Raw genomic sequence first — 20,448 nt, 5'->3', positions numbered from 1 at the left:
AGGAAAGTGCTACTGCCCTCAGCCAGATTGTTGCCATAGCTTAGTAGAAGAACATGTGTCTTGAATGCAGAAGGTCCCAGCTTTAATCTCTGCATTTCCTGGGGTAGAAACCCTGGAGAGCTGCTGTAAGTCAGTGTGGGCAATGGACCAATGGGTCCCAGTTGGTACAAGGCAACTTCTGATGCTCCTAGTCTCGACTTGGGCCTCTTATTCTCCATCTTCAGACTCTGACCAGATGCAGACACAAAGGGCTATACCACCAGCCTATTGTTCCTCCACCCATCCACATTGTTTACCACTTAGACTGATGAATTGTTCTGTGGAACTCAAAAGCCAGACACTATTTAGTGACATTTTGGTTTGCCTAAGAAATGGGTTGCCCCAAGGTAGATGTTCTTATAGGCCAGAACAGTTACCTTTGCTTTTTTCTTTCTTTCTTTTTTAATCACACACAGACTGAATTTCTCACTGAGAACTGGTGAGGCATCTAATAAACATGACGAGACTGGAAGGAAAGAGTGGTGGGCAAAGCAAATATATGCTGAAGACATTTGGGGGGAACTCCTGTTGTGTACATCTGATCCTCACAAGCAAAACAATGCCCTCACTGACCACAATGCTACCTCGGTAGTCTGAAGGGCTGCCTGGAAAGATGCTCAGATCTGCATCACTGGTCAAAGTCGCAAAACAGGCAGCTGCACAAAGACCTATCCAATGCAATGATCTTTCCCCCTCCTTGCTTCCCAATGTTCAGTCTGTGCTCTAAAGGCTTCAGACCAGGAACATGGGAACCTTTGTCCTGTGCTGTTCCACCCTTCCTTAAAAAGGAAGCCCAGGTTTTGCTGTTCATGAACTGAACTAGCTTCTTCCCTTTAGTTAAAGCCATACATGATTCCATCTGGACAAACAACACTTAGCATTGATATTTCAGGTGTTCACTACAGCTACCTCAAGGACTGCCTCTTCCTATATGAACGTACCCGGCCCATGAGACCATCTTCTGAGGCCCTCCTTTGTGTGTCTCCTCCTCAAGAGGTCTGGAGGGTGGTAACATGAAAACGGGCCTTGTCTGCAGTGGCTCCCCATCTGTGGAATGCTCTCCCCAAGGAAGTTTGCCTGGCACCTTCATTGTACACCTTTAGGCACCAGGCAAAAACATCCCTCTTTAACCAGGCCTTCCATTTTAATCCAACACCCTTTTAGAATATGGTTTTTTTGGGGGGGGGGGTTATTGGGTTACTGCTTTGGGTTTGATTTTATATGTTGTGGTCTTGTAGTGAAATACCCTGAGACCACTGGGTATAGGGCAGTGTGTAAGTTGAATTAACAACAACAACTACTACTACTACAATGCCTATGTTCACCTTGGTTTTCTGCTATGTGAGTGAACTTTTCTGGGTTCGGGCAAAATGCCAAGCTCGTGTGGTCTCTTTTCCCCTCCTGCATGGCCAGCAGGAAGATTTCTTCAAGGTTTTGTTTCTCTTTCAAAGAATTCTGGCTTTAACATTACATATAAACCAGGAATCATGGCGTACAAGAAACTATGGTTAATTAGGAAGCCAGCTTCATAACCTAGAGTTTGAAGTTCACTTGCTTAGCAACTAACCATCATTTATTGTACAACATATCACCTGAGTTGCATGTACCACTAAGCCAAGATTCCTTGAAAGCAAAATTGGAAATCCTTCCCCCACCTGCAAGGGAGGAAAAGAGTTAGGAGGGTGCATGATCCTGACACTTCGCTGGGGTTCATGGAGGTTTTTCAAGGAGGGTCTCACCATGGTTTTATGTTTCATGTGAGCAGGTAAAAAGGAAATGCAATTTACCAGCATTTGATTAAGGACAGTATTAGAGACATAATAAAAGACAAATGCCTTGCCAAAAGCACAGGAAGAAACATCACAGCATAAGCATCCCGTTTAGGCACGATGTGGTATTCATTTACCATTTCTTCCCATTGATTTCATGCTGTTGAACCGTATAGCCAAAATATGCTTCTTTAGATCCTGGAATAATTCGTGGCCTCTTCGTGTCAATGTTGAAGGCATTGCAGAATCCTGAGACAAACAAATATGAACAGAATTAAGTTGTGCAGCAAAGGGAACACAATGCCCGTTTTACATTCAAAAAATAAATAAAATGATTTTTTTTAAAGCCTGCAAGTGTGAATTTAATACTCCTCTCCCCGAATTGCAATTCTAAAATTCATTGTTTTTTAAAAACTAGAAGTTAAGTTTTTATGCTGGAAAATGTCAGTGTAATAATTAAGGCTGAAATGTTTCATTGTTTCATCAGTTACATCAATTAAGGGTGCAATGCAGTATAAACAGAAGCGGGTTCCAAAGGAACTGGAGAGACCTTGCTTTTCTTTCTCAGTGCCTGGACTTGGAGCAGGAATCAAGTCTTTATCTGGGCCAAACCACTTAGCAAGAGGATTATGTAGGGGAAGAGACAAGGGCTACCTGGCTGTGTTTATCTTCTGAATGGAGTTTCTGCCATTTCTCCCCTTCTGCACATATTGTATTTCTGGACAGTGGTGATAAATAAAAGAATAACTCTTGCAGTTTGGAACAGAAGGACCGTGATCATATTTTTGGGCTAAGTTTCCTGCTATAAATCCAGGGTGGAATTTTCATGTGACAGAAGATAAAGTTCTTTTTCATTTCATCAACAAAATTTATTATTTTTTTCCTGCACAGAGCAGAGCCTGGATTGTCTTCTGAGAATCTCAAAAATCTGGTGTTTACCTCTTACCGTTATTATGTCGATGAGACAATATTAACATTATTGAATGATAAGGGTGCTTGGTTCCTGAATGGGAAGAATGTTGAGCTGGCAAGGAGGGAGGCCTTTTGACATGCGATTGGCACTCCTTGATCCACACAGCAACAGCTAGAATCTATTTCAACGTGTCAAAATAGAGAGCTTACATCAGATTTATTTTATATAAATATAGATTTAAAATACTTCTATTCTGATGTCACAAGTCCCTGCATCCCACACCCCCTTGCAGCTTAAAGCAGCTGCTCTTTCCTTCCTTCAGGAACACAAGTTTTGCTCCTCCCGCTTTTGCGGTCCCTCTATCCCCCCATCAAACTAGAGAGCCAGTGCGGTGTAGTGGTTAAGAATGGTAGTCTTGCAATCTGGGGAACTGGGTTCGCATCTCCGCTCCTCCACATGCAGCTGCTTGGGCTAGTCACACTTCTCTGAAGTCTCTCAGCCCCACTCACCTCACAGAGTGTTTGTAGTGGGGGAGGAAGGGAAAGGAGAATGTTAGCTGCTTTGAGACTCCTTCGGGTAGTGATAAAGCAGGATATCAAATCCAAACTCTTCATGGGCAAAGAAAACAGATGACCCAGCACACCACTCCCTGCCCCAGAGTTCTTTTCTCCTTCCTCAAGAGGCAGCCTCTGCCTTCTCCAGTTTTCTCTTTCTCCTTTCCACGATTCCCTTTTATAAGCAATTGGGGGTGGGTGAGGGGACACAGAGAGTCTGGAAGCTTTCAGTCTCTCATGAGACTCACTCAGGGCTTGTGTGAAGACTGGTGGGTTTTCTTGCTTTTTATTTTGCAGTTATCTTCTGCAAAAGGAGGTGCCGAGGAAGGTGGCCAAGATGACCAAGGGTATGGAAACCAAGCCTTATGAGGAATGCTTGAAGGAGTTGGGTATGTTTAGTCCAGAGAAGAGAAGACTGAGAGGGGATATGATAGCCATCTTCAAAAACCCAAAGGGCTGTCCCACGGAAGATGGAGCCAACTTTTTTTTTTTGTACTGCTCCAGAGAGTAGTACCCAAACCAATGGACTCAACTGACAAGAAGGGAGATTCTGACTCAACTTTAGGAAGAGCTTTCTGATTGTAAGAGCTGCTCAACAGTGGAATTGACAACCTCAAAAGCAGGTGGACTTTCCTTCATTGGAAGGTTTCCAGCAGAGGTTTGTGGGCATCTGTCAGGGATTTAGTTGTTATTTCTGTATTTAATGGGGTTTGACTAGATGATACTTGGTCCCTTCCAACTCTACAGTTCTCTAATTCTATGTTACTGATACAGTGATTTTGCATTAGTGATGGGCTTATACTGGACCATTCACACAACATTCTGCTTTATTAGTTGTCTGGCAATGCTTCCCCAAAGTTACCACACTACCATCTGCAAGGGGGGGGGGGAATTCTTGCACTACAGTGCAACAAAACAAAAATTGCAAACCCAAAATACTTGTGCTATAAAAAGTGACAGAATTTCAGCAGGAAGCTACAGAACACAAGCCAGATGGAAATGTGGCAGCGTGTTCACTCCAAAACATTTGCGGCATACGCAGTATTGAAAATGGGAGAGTGTATGACCCCCCCTGATAACATCATGAGCACAAATCATCATGAATGCACAATCAAAAGAATTAAAACAGCCTCTAGCTGTGCTGGTTGGGACTGATAGGACTTGTAAACCAAAATATATCGAGGGCACCCAGTTGGTGAAGGCTGTTCCACAATATACACTGTGTGGCAACTCTTTTTGCTAACAAAAATGCAGCCTCGGAGGGTACTAAAAGTGGAAAGCAGGTGGAGGAAAAGGTCTTCTTAACCCTCATGTTGTTTTTCTGCTGAAAATGCCCCCTAGCTGCCTTCACTTCTCCACACCACACCCCATGGCAAAGACCAGTGTCATGGTGCCCTAAGGTTGCACAAGTTTCTTGCACAATTTTTTTTAACAACCATAATAGTTATGTGCTCCTATTGAATAGTCAAAGTGCCTCAGACATAGTTTAGTTATGTGCCTCAGACATAGTTACAAGAATGCCTCAGACATAGTTACAAGAATGCCTTAAAAGTGCCTCAGACATAGTTACAAGAATGCTTTAAAATAGTCAAGCATCATCATCATCATCATCATCACAATCACACATGCTTCAAAACTGACCCAGCACACCACTCTCTGCCCCTGATGAGGTTTGACCTGCTTGACTCACATAGGAGTAAAGAAAGATGACTTATGCCAGGTCAGACAATTGGTCAAATACAAATACAAATACCTTTATGGGCATTACGAGTTAAAACATTTCAAAACACTAGGATAAATTTAAAAGGGACAGGAGTGACGTTGTCGAGGATCACAAGGTACTAGATTGTTCTGCTTCAGGCAATTGGTCCATCAAGCGCAGTGCTTTCTACACTGATTGGCAGCAGCTCCCCAGGGCTTCAGGCAAGGGACATTCCCAGGTCCCAGCTCCGCACAGAGATGCCATCAGGGATTTGAACTTGGAACCATCTGCATGCAAAGCAGATGTTCTGTCACTGAGCTCTGGCCCTTCGACTCACAGTGCTCCACCATTCCAGCTTTTGTATTGTTGGGGGCTTGGGGGGGGGGGAGGTCAGTCGGAATGATGCCTTGCACCCCTTCCAATTGTTGAGATCAGGAACTCACTGTGGGTTAGAATTTAATAGAGGATTCTATTGCTGAACTAGTAGGACAAGTTTGCCCTGAGCTGGCCACTTAAGTGTTCTCATCAGCATCCCAAAAGAATGAGCTAGGTTGCAAGAGCTACAACTAAGGGATGGTGCCCTCCAGGCTAAAGGGTGGGCATTTCTTCCACCCCCTCACCTAGTTGCTAGGTAGGAGAACAAGAGTCAGAGAGTTGTGTGTGAGCTGAGCTGAAAGCAGGAGACAGAAAGGCATGCTTGCTTTGTGCTGGATCCAAAGCTGTGACAAAAAGAGAAGCAAGATCTGTTGCTTTGAGCCTCTCTATCCTATGCTCAGGTTGTAAAGGTAAAGGTAAAGGGACCCCTGACCATTAGGTCCAGTCATGACCGACTCTGGGGTTGCGGCGCTCATCTCGTATAACTTCCGGGTCATGTGGCCAACATGACTAAGCTGCTTCTGGTGAACCAGAGCAGCGCACGGAAATGCCTTTTACCTTCCTGCCGGAGTGGTACCTATTTATCTACTTGCACTTTGACGTGCTTCCGAACTGCTAGGTTGGCAGGAGCAGGGACCGAGCAACGGGAGCTCACCCCGTCATGGGGATTCGAACCACCGACCTTCTGATCGGCAAGTCCTAGGCTCTGTGGTTTAACCCACAGTGCCACCCGTATATCCCAAAGACACCACAGTCTCCACTAACCTTCACATTCCAGGGAATCTGAACATGGGCAAGCGTCTGGGACCCCTGGATTATCTCATTGCTCAGAGATTGAGGTGACATATAACAGTATGATTTAGGAGAAACCAGAAATATTGCCCTTTCTTCTTCTCCACCGCCCCCTGGAATGATCTTTAAGCAGCCAGAAATGAATGAGGAGATTCAAAAGAATGTTTGTTGCCATATCTAATTGCTGTCTTATAATATAGTGGAAATATAAGAGAGACCAAGGCAACGTCTGGTCTTTGTCAAAACAGAAAGGACTTGGCCCAGAGAAGAGGAGGGATAAAACTTGAGTTGAATTCACAGCCATCATTTGGACATGAGGATTGATGGGTGTTTTTCCTCACTCGGACTTTCGGAAAACCCTCATAGCATATTTTGGCTGGGGATACCTGGCAATAAGGCAAGGAAACCACCCTCTTCCTTGCAAGGTGACCCTCCTACCCTCTCCAGGTGGCCAGTTGCCTGCCCCCTCCAGAGGAAGGCCTATAGCTCAATGGGAGAGCACCTGATTTGCATGCAGAAGGTCACAGGTTCACCCTCCAGCAGCATCTTCAGGGAAAGATTCGCTGCCCAACACCCTGGTGAGCCACTGTCAATCTATGCGGACAATACTGAGCTAGATTGGACCAACAGTCCATACAAAGCAGCTTCTGAGCACCTAGGATTAACCTTTCCTTTAAGTATTGAATATGCCCCAATGGGAAGCCCACAAAACAGGGCACGGGTGCAACAGCACTCTTTGCCCTTGCAAATTCCAGCAGCAAGTATTCCAGAGTTATGCTGCCTGCAACTCCGAAGGCAGTACAAAACCACTCAGGTTAGTAGCCATGGATAGATCTACCCCCCCCTCCATGATTTTTTGCTTTTGCAAGCCATCCAGTTCACGTTTTGTATAGCCATCCAACACTCATGTGGTTCTTCCTTAGGGAGGTTCTCAATTTCTGGTTCTCCATCCAGAGCAACTTTTGTTAAAAGCATTAAATGCGCCGGTGTGCAAATTCTTCATGCCAAAGAGACAAATGCTTTGGCTTTTAAAAGAGTGGGGTGTGTGTGTGACAAGGAGGACGGCTTTGAATTGTCCAGATGACAATGGCTGTGCTTTATCTTTGGCCATGAGAGAACTTCTAACCCACACTAGGAATCAGGGCTGGTTCCAGGGTTTAGGGGCGGGGCTCCTGCCAACACCTTCTGGGTGCGCTCCCTCTCCCTTCCAAAGTGATGGTGAGAAGGAGCAACACCTCCTCTGCCTGCTCCCTTCCTCTGGATGACAGGAGGATGGCTCCAACAAACCAAGGCATCATCCTACCTTCAAGGGAAAGGCCAAAGGTGCGAAGGGAGTCAGTGTGACCTAGTTAGAATGCCAGACTAGGAACTGGGAGACACCAGAGTTCGAATCCCACACGCAGCCATGAAGAAGCTCACTGCCATTCGCTGCCTGTCAACCCAGCCTACTGCACAGGGTTGTTGTGTAGATCAATTCAGGAGGGGAAGAACCACGTATGCCACCTTGAGCTCCTTGGAGGAAATAGTGGGATATAATGCCTTGTAAGAAGGAGTAATTGCTGGTGGCCAGTTGATACGTCACAGAAGGGCTGGGTGCCTGGAGGTGAGGCAAAGCAAGCTCAGGGCAGGCAGCAAGGAGCAAATGGCAAGGAGCCATCCCTAAGAATAAGGTTTTATAGGGCCAGGTGGAATCCTATTGGCCCTTTGTGTCACCTGACTGCTGATAAGCTGGCTGCTGCAGTGCTGCCTTCCACCTACAGCACTGGTGGTGGCACTCAAATACAGCCGAGAATAGACTGTCGCCCTCTCCTGGCAAGCTGCCGCAATGCAGCCACCCTCCCAGCCAGAATCCCCACTTCTTTTGGCACTCAATTGGGTGCTTGGTCCTCCAGTGGTAGAAAGCATCTCCCATAAATGCAGAAGGTCCCAGCTTCAATCCCACGAGCATCTCCAGGTAGGGCTGGGAAAGATTCCCTGCTTGAAACCCCAGAGCTGCTGCCGGTCAGTGTAGGCAGTACTGGTCTAAATGGACCAATGGGTCTGACTCAGCATAAGGCAGCTTCCTGTGTTTCACTCTCAAGAATGAATCACACACTTACAGGAATCTTAAGGATGTACATTCACCCAAAACATGCCATTCAGACTTGAAATTTATGGCTTGTGATCATCAGGATTTCAACCCACTCACTTCCATATGTGAAGCTAAAAATACTGCGTAACTTTGGGTTACTCTGCTCATCTCTCTCTGTTCCCATTTTTTTTAGAGCTCCCTTTTTCTTTTCTTTTTTTCCTTGTTAAATTCTGGACGGTTCTGCGGGGAGTGCCTAGAATTAACAGAGTGAGCAAGTATGCTTATGAAAAAGAGGACGTTTCCTTCCTAGCATCTACGTAATGGTTGGAACTTAAGTATTTATTAACAAGTCACTATAGCAACTCCTTTAAGAAGAGGAGATCTATCCCGCTACTGAGGAACCACATAAATTGTAGAAAGTGACATGCACAATTATGGACAATGAATCCGTACATCAGCAGTTTTAAAAGTTCAAATTGGGCCGAGCAAGCCAGTGGAAATTCTGTAGGGATTAATTTATGCTGACATATTGGTCTGATTTGTTTATAATAAACGTCAATGTCTAGCCCTGAATTGGGGTTGTTTCTGAACAGTCTTGGAATAGTAAAGCTAATATGTGGCTACTGGGGGTCTAAAGGTTGATGTTGTTGTTAAGTTTTATTTTAACATACATGGTAAATATCATTAATCAGATAGGAAGTACATTAAATATTATCACCAGAAGAAAACTCTTAAGAAAATGGAGAGAAGTATTAAATAGTGACATTAATTCAAATGGTTAAATTAGCCTGCCCAAATATAATAAAGGTCAATCCTACCAGCAATAAGGTTGCAATATTAGGGTCTCAGGTAGGGTATAACTGGGGCCACAGAATTTTGCAGGTATCTTTCTCTGGGCAGAGAAGTAGGTGTGGAACATAGAAAGCTGCCTTCTAGCAGGTCATTGGTCCATATTGCTCAGGATTGTCTACATTGATTGGCTGTGGCTCCAGCCTTACCTGGAGATGCTGGGATTTGAACTTAGGTCTAGCTGCATGCAAAAGAGATGCTCTTCTACTGAGCTACCATGTTTCCCTTAGCACACATGAACACAGGGAGCTGCAGCCAGAATATTGGCCCATCCATTGTCTGCACTGGTTGGCTATTGCTCTCCAGTGTTTCAAAGGGAGCATCCTTCCCAGCCCTGCTTGGAGATCAAACATCTGCTGGAAAAGGCTGGGGCAGAACCACTCAGCGATGGTTGCTCTAGTCTAGCTACTGGGACAGAGCTGCAGCACCTATGTAAGGTTCAGCCTGCCTGCTGCTGAAGCAACACCTGAGCCCTGCTCCCAGGCAATAGTCATCTTGAGCCCTGCACGGAGCTGTCCAGGGTACCTTTGCCCCAACCTGCCTCTACTGAGGTCAGTGCTCACATCAGAACAGCTGGTGCCCTAGCAGGCCATGACAGGAAGCCTCCAGCTGCCCACCATTTTTAATTAAAAACATTTCTGATGCCAGGGCAAGAGTGACAGCCAGCTCATGCTATCAGTTACCTCCTCTGGGGTTGTGGGGTCAATAAGAGTAGCAAGAGGGGGTTGGACTACATGATCCTCAGGGTCCTTTCCAACTCTACTATTCTACTATTCTATGATTTATACTCCCTTCTGGTCCTTTCCAGAATAACTGGTATTCTGAAGCATTACTGCCTCCAACTACTAGTATCCACTGACAACCTTATCTTCCTCTATGGATCTGTCTCATCCTCTTTCAAAGCCATCTAAGTTGGTGGCCATCACTGCCTCCTGTGGGAGGGAGTTCTGTAGTTCAACTATGCACTGGGTGAAGAAGGACTTCCTTTTATCTGCATTGATGCAACAACAGTAGAATCCCCCCAAAACCATCCATCCATCCATTTTTCAGGGCAGTAAAATTGTATGCATGTGGGGAGGGTCCATTGAATTTGCTCTGGAGGGAGGCAAAACTATCAAACGGTTTTGGAATAGCAGGAAAATGATAAATTCTCAAGAAAAGTATCTTCCAATACTGAATGAAATTCTGTTGGTAGTTTATGCGCACAGATGCAAGACGACGTCATGGGCTAAGAGACAAGGACTACAGGAGCCATAGCTTCAGTCAGAGGCAGAGAACTTGAGATGGGTGGTAGTGGCGTTTTACAGAATATTCTCTGGGATTCCTGAAATTCTCCAACAGTTTGGAGAGATCCCCCAAAAAGAAAATATTCAAGCACTGCTAAGAGAAACACTTTCCTGAGATATTTCAGCCCAGGCTGGGACGAAGCCTCTCTTACTTCCTCCACATCCCTCCACAAAACCACCTTTTCCATTAAGCCTTTGGCACAACCCCAGAGGTCCCAGGCCTGGCTGCAACTAAGCTTATAACTAAATTAAAGAATGTGGAACTGAAATAGCCACATTGCATTTCTCTGTATAGCTGTGGCCTTAGTTTCCTTCCCCTTCTTCAGTTCTTTCTTCCATGCTAAACTCTGGAGTGTAAGCTCCTGTGGGGCAGGGACCTGACCTCTTGCTCTCTGTAGATCACTGAGCACACTGGCAAAGGGTAAAGGGACCCCTGACCATTAGGTCCAGTCGTGACCAACTCTGGGGTTGTGGCGCTCATCTTGCTTTATTGGCCGAGGGAGCCGGCGTACAGCTTCTGGGTCATGTGGCCAGCACGACTAAGCTGCTTCTGGCGAACCAGAGCAGCACATGAAAACGCCGTTTACCTTCCCGCAGGAGTGGTACCTATTTATCTACTTGCACTTTGACGTGCTTTCGAACTGCTAGGTTGGCAGGAGCAGGGACCGAGCAATGGGAGCTCACCCCATCATAGGGATTCGAACCGCCGACCTTCTGATCGGCAAGTCCTAGGCTCTGTGGTTTAACCCACAGCGCCACCTGCGTCCCGAGCACACTGTTGGCACTATGTAAATAAACAGCAGGAGCAACCTAAGAAGAGCCTGCTGGATCAGGCCAATGGCCCATCTTGTCTATTCTCTCAGTGACCAACCCACTGGACCAATGGGAAACTCACTAGCAGGACCCGACCACAAGAGCACTCTCCCTGTCAACAGTTTCCAGCAACTGGTATTAAAAAGCATAACTATCTTTGAATGTAGAGGCAGAGCGTAGCCATCATGGCTAATAGCTACCATTGCTGGACTGTAGCCACTGAGCACCACTGTGACAAGAACAATATACATTGCTGGACTATAGCTGCCTTCATCCCTGCTCATTGGCCATGCAGGATGGGGTTGGATGGATTTGGAGTATATACCTGTCCTAAATTAGCATGACATTCTGGAACTATGTCCCCCAGGTGGCCAAAGACTGATCTAAGTACAGTGGTACCTCAGGTTAAGAACTTAATTCATTCCGGAGGTCCATTCTTAACCTGAAACTGTTCTTAACCTGAAGCACCACTTTAGCTAATGGGGCCTCCTGCTGCCGCTGCGCTGCTGGAACACGATTTCTGTTCTCATCCTGAAGCAAAGTTCTTAACCTGAGGTAATATTTCTGGGTTAGTGGAGTCTGTAACCTGAAGCGTATGTAACCTGAAGCGTATGTAACCCGAGGTACCACTGTAACTGCAGGAACAAAATGTCTCCAGCTAGGAGCATTTGGACACAAATTATCCTGGGCAGCAGTGTTGAGTGAGAGCGGAAGCAGAAGGCAGGACCAGAAGATATCCCTGGAGTCAAGACCAAAACCAGACATACACCATAGGACAGGCTGACCAAGCCCTCAAGATGGGCACCACTGAGACAGGAAGTATACACTCCTTCCTGCCCTAGAGGAACCAATAGCTAGCCTGATGGGCAGAGCCAGACCAAAACCCAGAAGGTTCTTCTCTGAAAAGGCTGCAGTTTGGCACTTCACCACTTGGGGCAGTGGCAACAGCTCCTGACAGGTGGTTCCGATAACAACGGAAGTGTGGAATCAAAAGGGACCACTCCCAGCCTACTGGTAGGACAGTACCCCATGTAGCTCAAGCCCCAGGCAAATCTCCACCTATCCTTCAGATTAAACTTTTTACTAGGCTTCCGTAAGAATAGAAGGAGAGCTTGCTGGGAAACCTGTAAGCACAAGAGCCCTCCCTGCTCCTGTAGTTGTTGGCAAGTGGTATTCAGAAGCATTGCTGCCTCTGAATGTGAAGGAAGAGAATGGCCATCATGCCTTGTAGCCACTGACAGCCCTTTCCTCTATGAGGAATTTGTCCAATCCTCTTTTAAAGCCATCTATGTTGGTGAGCATCACTGCCTCCTATGGGAACGAGTTCCATGGTACTGCAACATTAATAGCAAGGAGACAACTTGCAGCCTTACAGCTGATTCCCTTTAAATGCAGGAGGAAAACACAAAACCTCAACTTTCCCGTCTAGTTAGTATTGTTGCCTGCCACTGGGGTGTAATGCGCAGGGCAACCTCTTCAAAGAGCACAGCGAGAGTCATGACTGAATCAAGTGCCACCCCTGGAAGAAAAAGGCTAGCCGGTCGCTGCGTGCAGCTGGGTTGCGGCAGGCACAACACAGCAACGTGTCCACGTGGAAAAGCGCAATACCAGCTCTCTCCATCAGCCACACTTTGTCTTGCTGTGGCTGCCTTCAGGTCTTGCCAGTTTTGTTCAATTTGGGAGAAAGGTACATATTTACATTTGAAACATTCCCAGAAATAGTAATGGACTGGAACCCCTCCTAAAGCCCCAGGGTTGTTCCAGAGCCACAGTTCCACTCACAAGCCGGAAAAGTTTCTCTTTTGTTTGAAAATCTCGCAGCAGAGCACCCTCCCTCCGTCCCCTCCCTTTGCTTCTGAGCTGGAACTGGGCACAGAACGATGTCAAACATAACTGAAGCAAACACGTCCCCCCTTCCATCAGCTCAGCCCCCTCCATACCTAACAGAGTTTTTAAGTTTGCAGGAAGGCAGCCAGCAAAAAGGCAAAATTTCACTCTCTCCCTTCTCTGCTGTAACTCAACACGCACGCCAGCAGCCACGCATCAAACCATATGTGGGGGCCAGGCTGCATCTTCTAAAATAAATAAAAGGACTGAGCACCTAAACATAATAACGGGTACCATCAAGTCGTTAACTGGACTGCAAAAGTTTTCAGCAAAGAAAGACTCTCTGAAAGTTGAAAAAGCAAAACAAAGTTACTTCATTTTGCTGCTTGAGGGGGGGGGGGGCTTAAAAAGGAAGCAGACTGAAACATTCAAAACTGGGTCTAGGTGCCAAAATCTTGAGATGCAAAGAACTTCTCGACTTCCTCCCTCTGAAACTTTGCAAGAATTTATACCCTTTGCATTTTAAAAGTGGAGGAGACACAGACAGCTCCATCATTACATGTTTTGGAGGCAAATCTCTCAGTTGCTGCATAAATAATAATGATAATAATGAAAATTTGGCAACTGCGTCTTCTTGCTGACCTAAGCACTTTCTTTCTCCTGAATTGCGTTTCTCACCCGCCACGGTGCACAGCTATGCTCCTGTATGAGATTCAGCACCACACACAGCCTGCCTTACCTGATAGGAGGCCGATAGCCCAAGCTACCACCAACTCTCTGTAGAAGTCCATGTGGGTGGCGGAAGTTTCTGGTGGTACCCGACCCAAACCATCCGCTTGAGACGCCAAGGCAGTGTGGCAGCTCCACTCCGAGGGGGGAACAGCTTTCTGCTTATCCCACAAGCCGTTCTTTGCTCCCTGACAGAAGCAGCTCTTGAGAAGGAAGTGGGAGGGAATAAATGGTAGGAGGTGCAGGGGGAGAGGAGTGGAGAAAGGACCAGGCGAGAAGCAGATTCCCAACACCCTGGAGGGGCCACCCTGGGAGCTGCTGGGATTTCCCTTTGGCTGCAGAGACTTGCAAGAACTTTAGGAGAGAAAAGGAAAGAATCCGAAGCAACTTCACTCAGTGGGGCTTTTGATTGCAACTGCAAACAAAACAGCCTAAGTCTGCAGTATCCACAATGCATGCATGCTGTTGAGTTTGAGGGTGTTTCTAAGGGGGGTGGGAACAAGGTATAGAATTCTGACTTTTGCAAATTCCTATTGATTTTCAAATGAGGTGGAAGGGGAATTTTATAAATGGGGGGGGTGTCCTTCAAATTAAAAAACCTGAAAAGGGTCGCATTCAAAATTCCAGATTTATTCTTTTTTAAAAAATGTGTTCAGAAATGTCAGCTCTGTTTGGGGGAATTCATTTTTTCCCCTTTACTGCATTTGCATCTCGCCTTGTCTCTCTCCAAAGAGCTCAAATTAGCGTGCATGGCTCTCCACATCCTCATTTAAACTTCACAACAACCCAGTGAGGTAGGTTAGGCTGAGAGGCAGTGACTGCCTTTCAGAAGGCAGCAGCTTCAGCATCAAATTGTGGTGGAATGCATCATTCCAGAAAGGGCAAGAAAATGGATGCATCATTTCAAAATATGGTGTCTACCCCAGGAAATTGGAGCATGTGTGAAAAAATTGGGGTTGTGTCATAAGAAAATCCTGCTGGATCAGACCAGGGGCCCATCTCGTCTAGCAGCCTGTTCTCATGGTAGCTGACCAGATGCCCTGAAGGGAAACCTACAAGCAGGATTCAAGCACAAGAGAACACAAGAGTGCCAGCATGGTGTAGTGGTTAAGAGCAGTAGTCTCGTAATCTGGGGAACCGGGTTCGCTTCCCTGCTCCTCCACATGCAGCTGCTGGGTGACGTTGGGCTAGTAACACTTCTCTGAAGTCTCTCAGCCCCACTCACCTCACAGAGTGTTTGTTGTGGGGGAGGAAGGGAAAGGAGAATGTTAGCCACTTTGAGACTTCTTTGGGTAGTGATAAAGCAGGATATCAAATCCAAACTCTTCTTCTTCTTCCTCTCCTGTGGTTTCTAGCAGCAGGTATTCAGAAGCATCTACTGCCTGTGACCATAGAGGAAGAACATAACCATCATGGCTAGCAGACACTGATAGCCCTTTCCTCCATGAATGTGTCCAGTTGTTCTTTCGAAGCCATCAAAGTTGTCATCCAGTATTAGTCCCACTCAGAAAAGAGCCACTAAAATTAACCTTCATCCATAGGTGCCAGCTCCCTGGGGCACTGGGTGCCCAAGCACCCACAAAATTCCCCATAAAGGGGCTGGGCACCCACAAATTTTGGTGCCAGGGCCATGCATGTTGCATGGCACCCATGGCCCCAGGCACCCATGGTTGCGGGGTCAAGTTGGCACTCCTGTCTGAATCTATTCATTTTAATGGGCCTACTCTGAGTAGGATTCAGTTGGCCACAGTTTTAATACTCTCATGTTGCGGGTGCCCATTCTGTGCTAGACTAAGGTTACCAGATTCCCCCCCCCCAATGAATCCGGGATCAGTTTTCAACTTCAATGGATTCTGTATGGGGACTAATTTGTAAATCCGGGGACTGTCCCCAGGAAACGGGGACGTCTGGTAACCTTATGCTAGACAGTTGGCTCATTGGGGGGAACTAGGGTTGGGGAGGGAGGGGGCTTGAGCTAGGCGCACAGTACAGGGTCACCATATCATATACTGCTAGCTCCGCTTCCAAATCCAACATGCAAAGTCAGGTCAAGACCCAGCAAGGCAAAGCCAACACAGCAGAGGGCAAGTCTGAATAAGGAAGATCAGGCAAAGCAGAGGTCACATTCCAAAAAAGAAGCCAGCAAGGTGAGCAGTACCTTGGATAGCTCCAATTAACACCTAGATCAGCCATCAGCCAAGGCAGGCTTGAATGTTGTTCTAGCAACCAGCAAACCCAGACTGAGCACTAAATAGACCTCTGAACAGCTAGCCCCTAATGGATGGGGCATCCACTTTTAAAAGGGCCCTGTCTATTTTAGAAACTCTGGACTCTGGCAGTGGGGGGGTGTCTATTATGGCATATGAGCTGGAATCCATTGCGTCTTAAGACTGAAAAGGTCCTGGCATTATGGACTTGTTTGGTGATGTGACTTCTGAGGAGGTAGAAATGTCAAAGGCTGGTTCAGAAGAAACATTCTCCTCCAGATTGTCATGGATGCTCTAGCTGAGATTCCTGCACTGCAGGGGGTTGGACTAGATGACCCTTGGGTCCCTTCCAACTCTATGATTCTGTGATTCTGTGACTAGATGGGCCACCAGCCGGATCCAGCAGGCTCTTCTTATGATTCTTTGTTCTTAAAGCAGATGCTGTACCTTCAGCCCCATTCACAGGGGAAGAAGGGAGCTTGTCTCCCATCACTGATCTTATCAAGAACCCCCTAATAAGTGCTTGAGGAGCTTTCCCCAGAACAGTATAGAAAGCATTGTTCTCAATGCCAGGCCCCTCCACCAGCCAATACTTTCTCCATTCTTCTTGGTGAGGAATCAGCATGCCTTCCATTTGTAGTTACTTCTTGGCATGTTCTTCCATGGGACAAGGCCCAGGATGCAGATCAATCAAGAGCAGCGGTAGGCAGCCAAAGGCCCCTCGGCCACAAGTGGCCCATGGGGGTCATTTAACCTGCCCATTAGCCGCCTCCAAACTGAGCCACCCACTCAGTTAGCCCCTGTGCACTGTGCTAAACAGTGTGGTGTGGGGACTCGCTTCTGTGGCACCAGAAATCATGTCTACACATGCACAGACGCCGAAAATTGCATCTGCGCAGACGCAGACACTGGACCATAAAGAAGGCTGCACCATAAATAGCTGGACCATAAAGAAGGCTGATCGCCAAAGAATTGATTCTTTTGAATTACGGTGCTGGAGGAGACTCTTGAGAGTCCCATGGACTGCAAGGAGATCAAACCTCTCCATTCTTAAGGAAATCAGCCCTGAGTGCTCACTGGAAGGACAGATCCTGAAGCTGAGGCTCCAGTACTTTGGCCACCTCATGAGAAAAGAAGACTCCCTGGGAAAGACCCTGATGTTGGGAAAGATGGAGGGCACAAGGAGAAGGGGACGACAGAGGACTAGAGGGTTGGACAGTGTTCTCGAAGCTACCAGAATGAGTTTGACTGAGCTGCGGGAGGAAGGAAGACAGGAGTGCCTGGCGTGCTCTGGTCCAGGGGGTCATGAAGAGACGGACACGACTAAACAACAATAGACACAGACACTGGAAATCATGGGTGTGCACGCTCTCTCACACACACAATCCGGCCCACGGAGGGATCTCCGCTGGAGTGAACCGGCCCAGGCGAAGTAAACCTTGCCGACCCCTAAGCAAGAGCCATCATCTACTGAAGAATTGATCCTGTGTTTCTGTCTGACCTGCCAACTATCAATGCAATAATCAAAACCGATCCCTGGCAACAGATGTATTTCCAGGCTGGGCTGTTTTGCCAAACCTCCACAGCCCTGTCTAGATTTCCTCCATGAAATGAATATCTTTCAAACTCTTCATGGCAAATGCTGGAAATACCTTTAGCAGACCTGTTTTTGAGACAGGAGACCCATTCCCAGTTTGGCTGAGCAACCTGCAAAGGATTCTGTTAAACATTTGTCCATACACATTCATAATACCCTCCTTTTATTTTATTTCTTTGCAGAAGCCCTACAGCTGAAAATCTGGCTCCCTTGGAAATGTCTCCACTGTGAACCTGTTCCAGTGGAAAGAAGAGAATAAGCTGTATAATATTGTTTCAGAGAATTAGCATTTGGACCCTGCCAAGATTCCTAAACAATCCACATCCATTTCTTTCTCTCTCTCTCTTTTTAGACCATCTCAAATGAGTTGGAGGATTCCTAAGAGATTGATAAATCCAGACAAATCGCAGTGTAACCCTTGACAGTCTGACGGGGCCACTTAAGGGTCTGTGTGCCAGATCTCGAGGGAACAAATGGAATTCCATTTTTCCCTCTCTCTTTTTTTTGCCAAAGTTAGTCTGATGACAAATCGGTGCCAAGAGGGAGGGGTGGGGTGGAGAGTCTTTCCTTCCAAGTTGGAGGGGGATCTAGCAAGTGGCTGGGATGTTCACATGGTCCTCATTAGCGAGGCTGGCTGCAGAGGGAGAAAAAATTAACTGCATAACTCCACCGGGTGCAAATTGCATCTTGACTTCCCTGCCTTCCTCCAGCCCACAATAATGGCAAACTCTCTTTCATTTGGAAAGTTTTTCAGTGTCCTGAGGCACACTCTGCTCCCTTTGATGCTTTTAGCATGTGCCCGGAGACTGGGGTTTCATGATGGGATCTCATCAAGGAATCTTGGAGCTAGAAAGGGGAAGCAGGTGATGTAAGTCAGGCTGAGCTCTGCCTGGGGATTCCTCTACTCCTGAAATAATATATCTTCCAGGGCAATGCCTCACTCCGGGCTTCTCTGATCATGCCTCATAAGCAGCTTTTGAATGGCCCTGAGCCTCCTCTCTGGAGAAGAGACAGCTGAGAGGTGATAGGATAGTCATCTTCTAATATCTGAAAGGTTGTCAGATGGAAGATGGAGCAAGCTTGTTTTCTGTTGCTTCAGAGGGCAGGATCTGAACCAGTGGATTCAAGGGACAAGAAAGGAGATTCTGACATTAGGACCAAAGGAGATTAAAGGTAAAGGGACCCCTGACCATTAGGTCCAGTCACGGATGACTCTGGGGTTGCGGCGCTCATCTCGCTTTACTGGCCAAAGGAGCCGGCATACAGCTTCCGGGTCATTTGGCCAGCATGACTCAGCCGCTTTTGGCGAACCAGAGCAGTGCACGGAAACATTTACCTTCCTGCCGGAGCAGTATCTATTTATCTACTTGCACTTTGACGTTCTTTCGAACTGCTAGGTTGGCAGGAGCAGGGACCGAGCAACAGGAGCTCACCCTGTCGTGGGGATTCGAACCGCCAACCTTCTGATCGGCAACTCCTAGGCTCTGTGGCCATGACTGGACCTAATGGTCAGGGGTCCCTTTACCTTTTTAATAATAATAATAATAATTTTATTATTTATGCCCCGCCCATCTGGCTGGGTTTCCCCAGTCACTATAGGCAGATCCCAACAGAGGACTAAAAACAGAATAAATCTTCAAACATGAAAAACTTCCCTAAACAACTAGACTGGCTAGATGGAGTCCCAGTACCAGCAAAATGCAGAATAGTACATCTGGAACACTTTTAAATGGACCTTGGTGGCTTCCCACTTGTCCTACCTGAAGTCTTGCATTCAGTAGTGCCATGATCAGTTGTGGAGTGCAAGAGCCAATGACGACAGCGCTCGTATGCTCCCAAGGACAGTGTATGAATGCAAGTAGCTGCACTAACCTATGACTGCCACAAAATAGTGAACTGGCAACGGGTAGCATGGTGGTTGCCATGTTGGAATTTGGCTGGAGTGACCTCAAACACTTGGTATAAGCAGCCTCCAATGCTCCCATCTTTCCAGGCATTAAAATCTGCTGAGGAAGCTCTACTTCTGCCGGATACATTTAAAGCACATTTGGAACACATTCCCCGCCCCCCCAAATTCTAGGGACTGTAGTTTGCTAAGGGTTGCTGGGGAATTAGATCTCTGTGAGGGGCAACCTCCAATACCCAGAATTCTTAGAGGAGGGGGAGAAATGTGCATTATTTAAAGGTACAGTTGTGAACACAGGCTCCGAGGAATCCCAAAGTTTGCAAAAATTCAAAATAATATTTTTAGGGAAATCACTCAAGAGGGACCCTCCACTCCAAAAAGGAATAACCCGTTGTGCTCAATGTGCACAGACTTCTGGCTGATTATTGGGGGAAGTGGAAAATTGGTTGGGAGGGGGATTATAAACCACCTTGGAGGGCGGCATATCTGGCTCACTAGGAACACTCAGCACTACAGCATTTTGTTGCAAGTCCCACCTGTATAACATCAAGTGTGGATTATACCTTGCCAGGAAAATCCGAGCCTTATAATTTCCACTGCGCACTAACACTCAAAGTCATTACAGTCTGAAGTGTGGCCCATACACTTTCAGTCTGGGGGGAAAGGGGGGAATTAAATATTCCATTAATAAAACAGGATCCGCCCCCCACCCCCGGAAATGCTTTCCATAAAATCCTTTATGTGGCTACAATGCCATGCACTGTATGGTTGTAATTATGATGGTTTTATCTTTTTCTCCCTGGAAACATTCGGCTGAGTGGTGTTTCTGCTACTGCCATTTGTCTGTCTGGAGGAATTACCCCTTTCGTAAAGGCTATCCGCCATCCAACAGAAACAGAGACTTACATTTTGCCATTTGCCTGCTTAATCCTTGCAAAGCACCACACATGGTTAAGTCCCAAAGGCAGACGTAAAAGCCACTGAAATCCCGAAGCCCAGGCAAACCGTCTGAGCCAGCA

At 46.7% G+C, this 20,448-nt stretch overlaps 1 protein-coding gene across 1 annotated transcript in view; it reads right to left on the bottom strand.

The window, feature by feature from the left end:
* The window catches only part of ITGA11 (integrin subunit alpha 11), a 90,035-nt gene extending 76,101 nt beyond the window's left edge, over window positions 1-13,934 (bottom strand). The window contains exons 1-2 of the mRNA XM_081888419.1: window positions 13,730-13,934; window positions 1,946-2,057 (exon numbers count right to left, since the gene is read on the bottom strand). Coding sequence (XP_081744545.1) covers window positions 1,946-2,057; window positions 13,730-13,781 — 164 coding nt within the window. The 5' untranslated portion in view covers window positions 13,782-13,934. The remainder of the gene's footprint in view (window positions 1-1,945; window positions 2,058-13,729) is intronic.
* Between the last annotated feature and the right edge of the window lie 6,514 nt (window positions 13,935-20,448).

Source organism: Podarcis melisellensis (genome assembly GCF_964234715.1).
Source record: "Podarcis melisellensis genome assembly, chromosome: 14".
In the NCBI taxonomy this organism is placed as follows: domain Eukaryota; kingdom Metazoa; phylum Chordata; class Lepidosauria; order Squamata; family Lacertidae; genus Podarcis; species Podarcis melisellensis.
The sequence above is the reverse complement of the archived record's forward strand: the minus strand, read 5'-3'. Positions and strand labels throughout refer to the sequence as shown.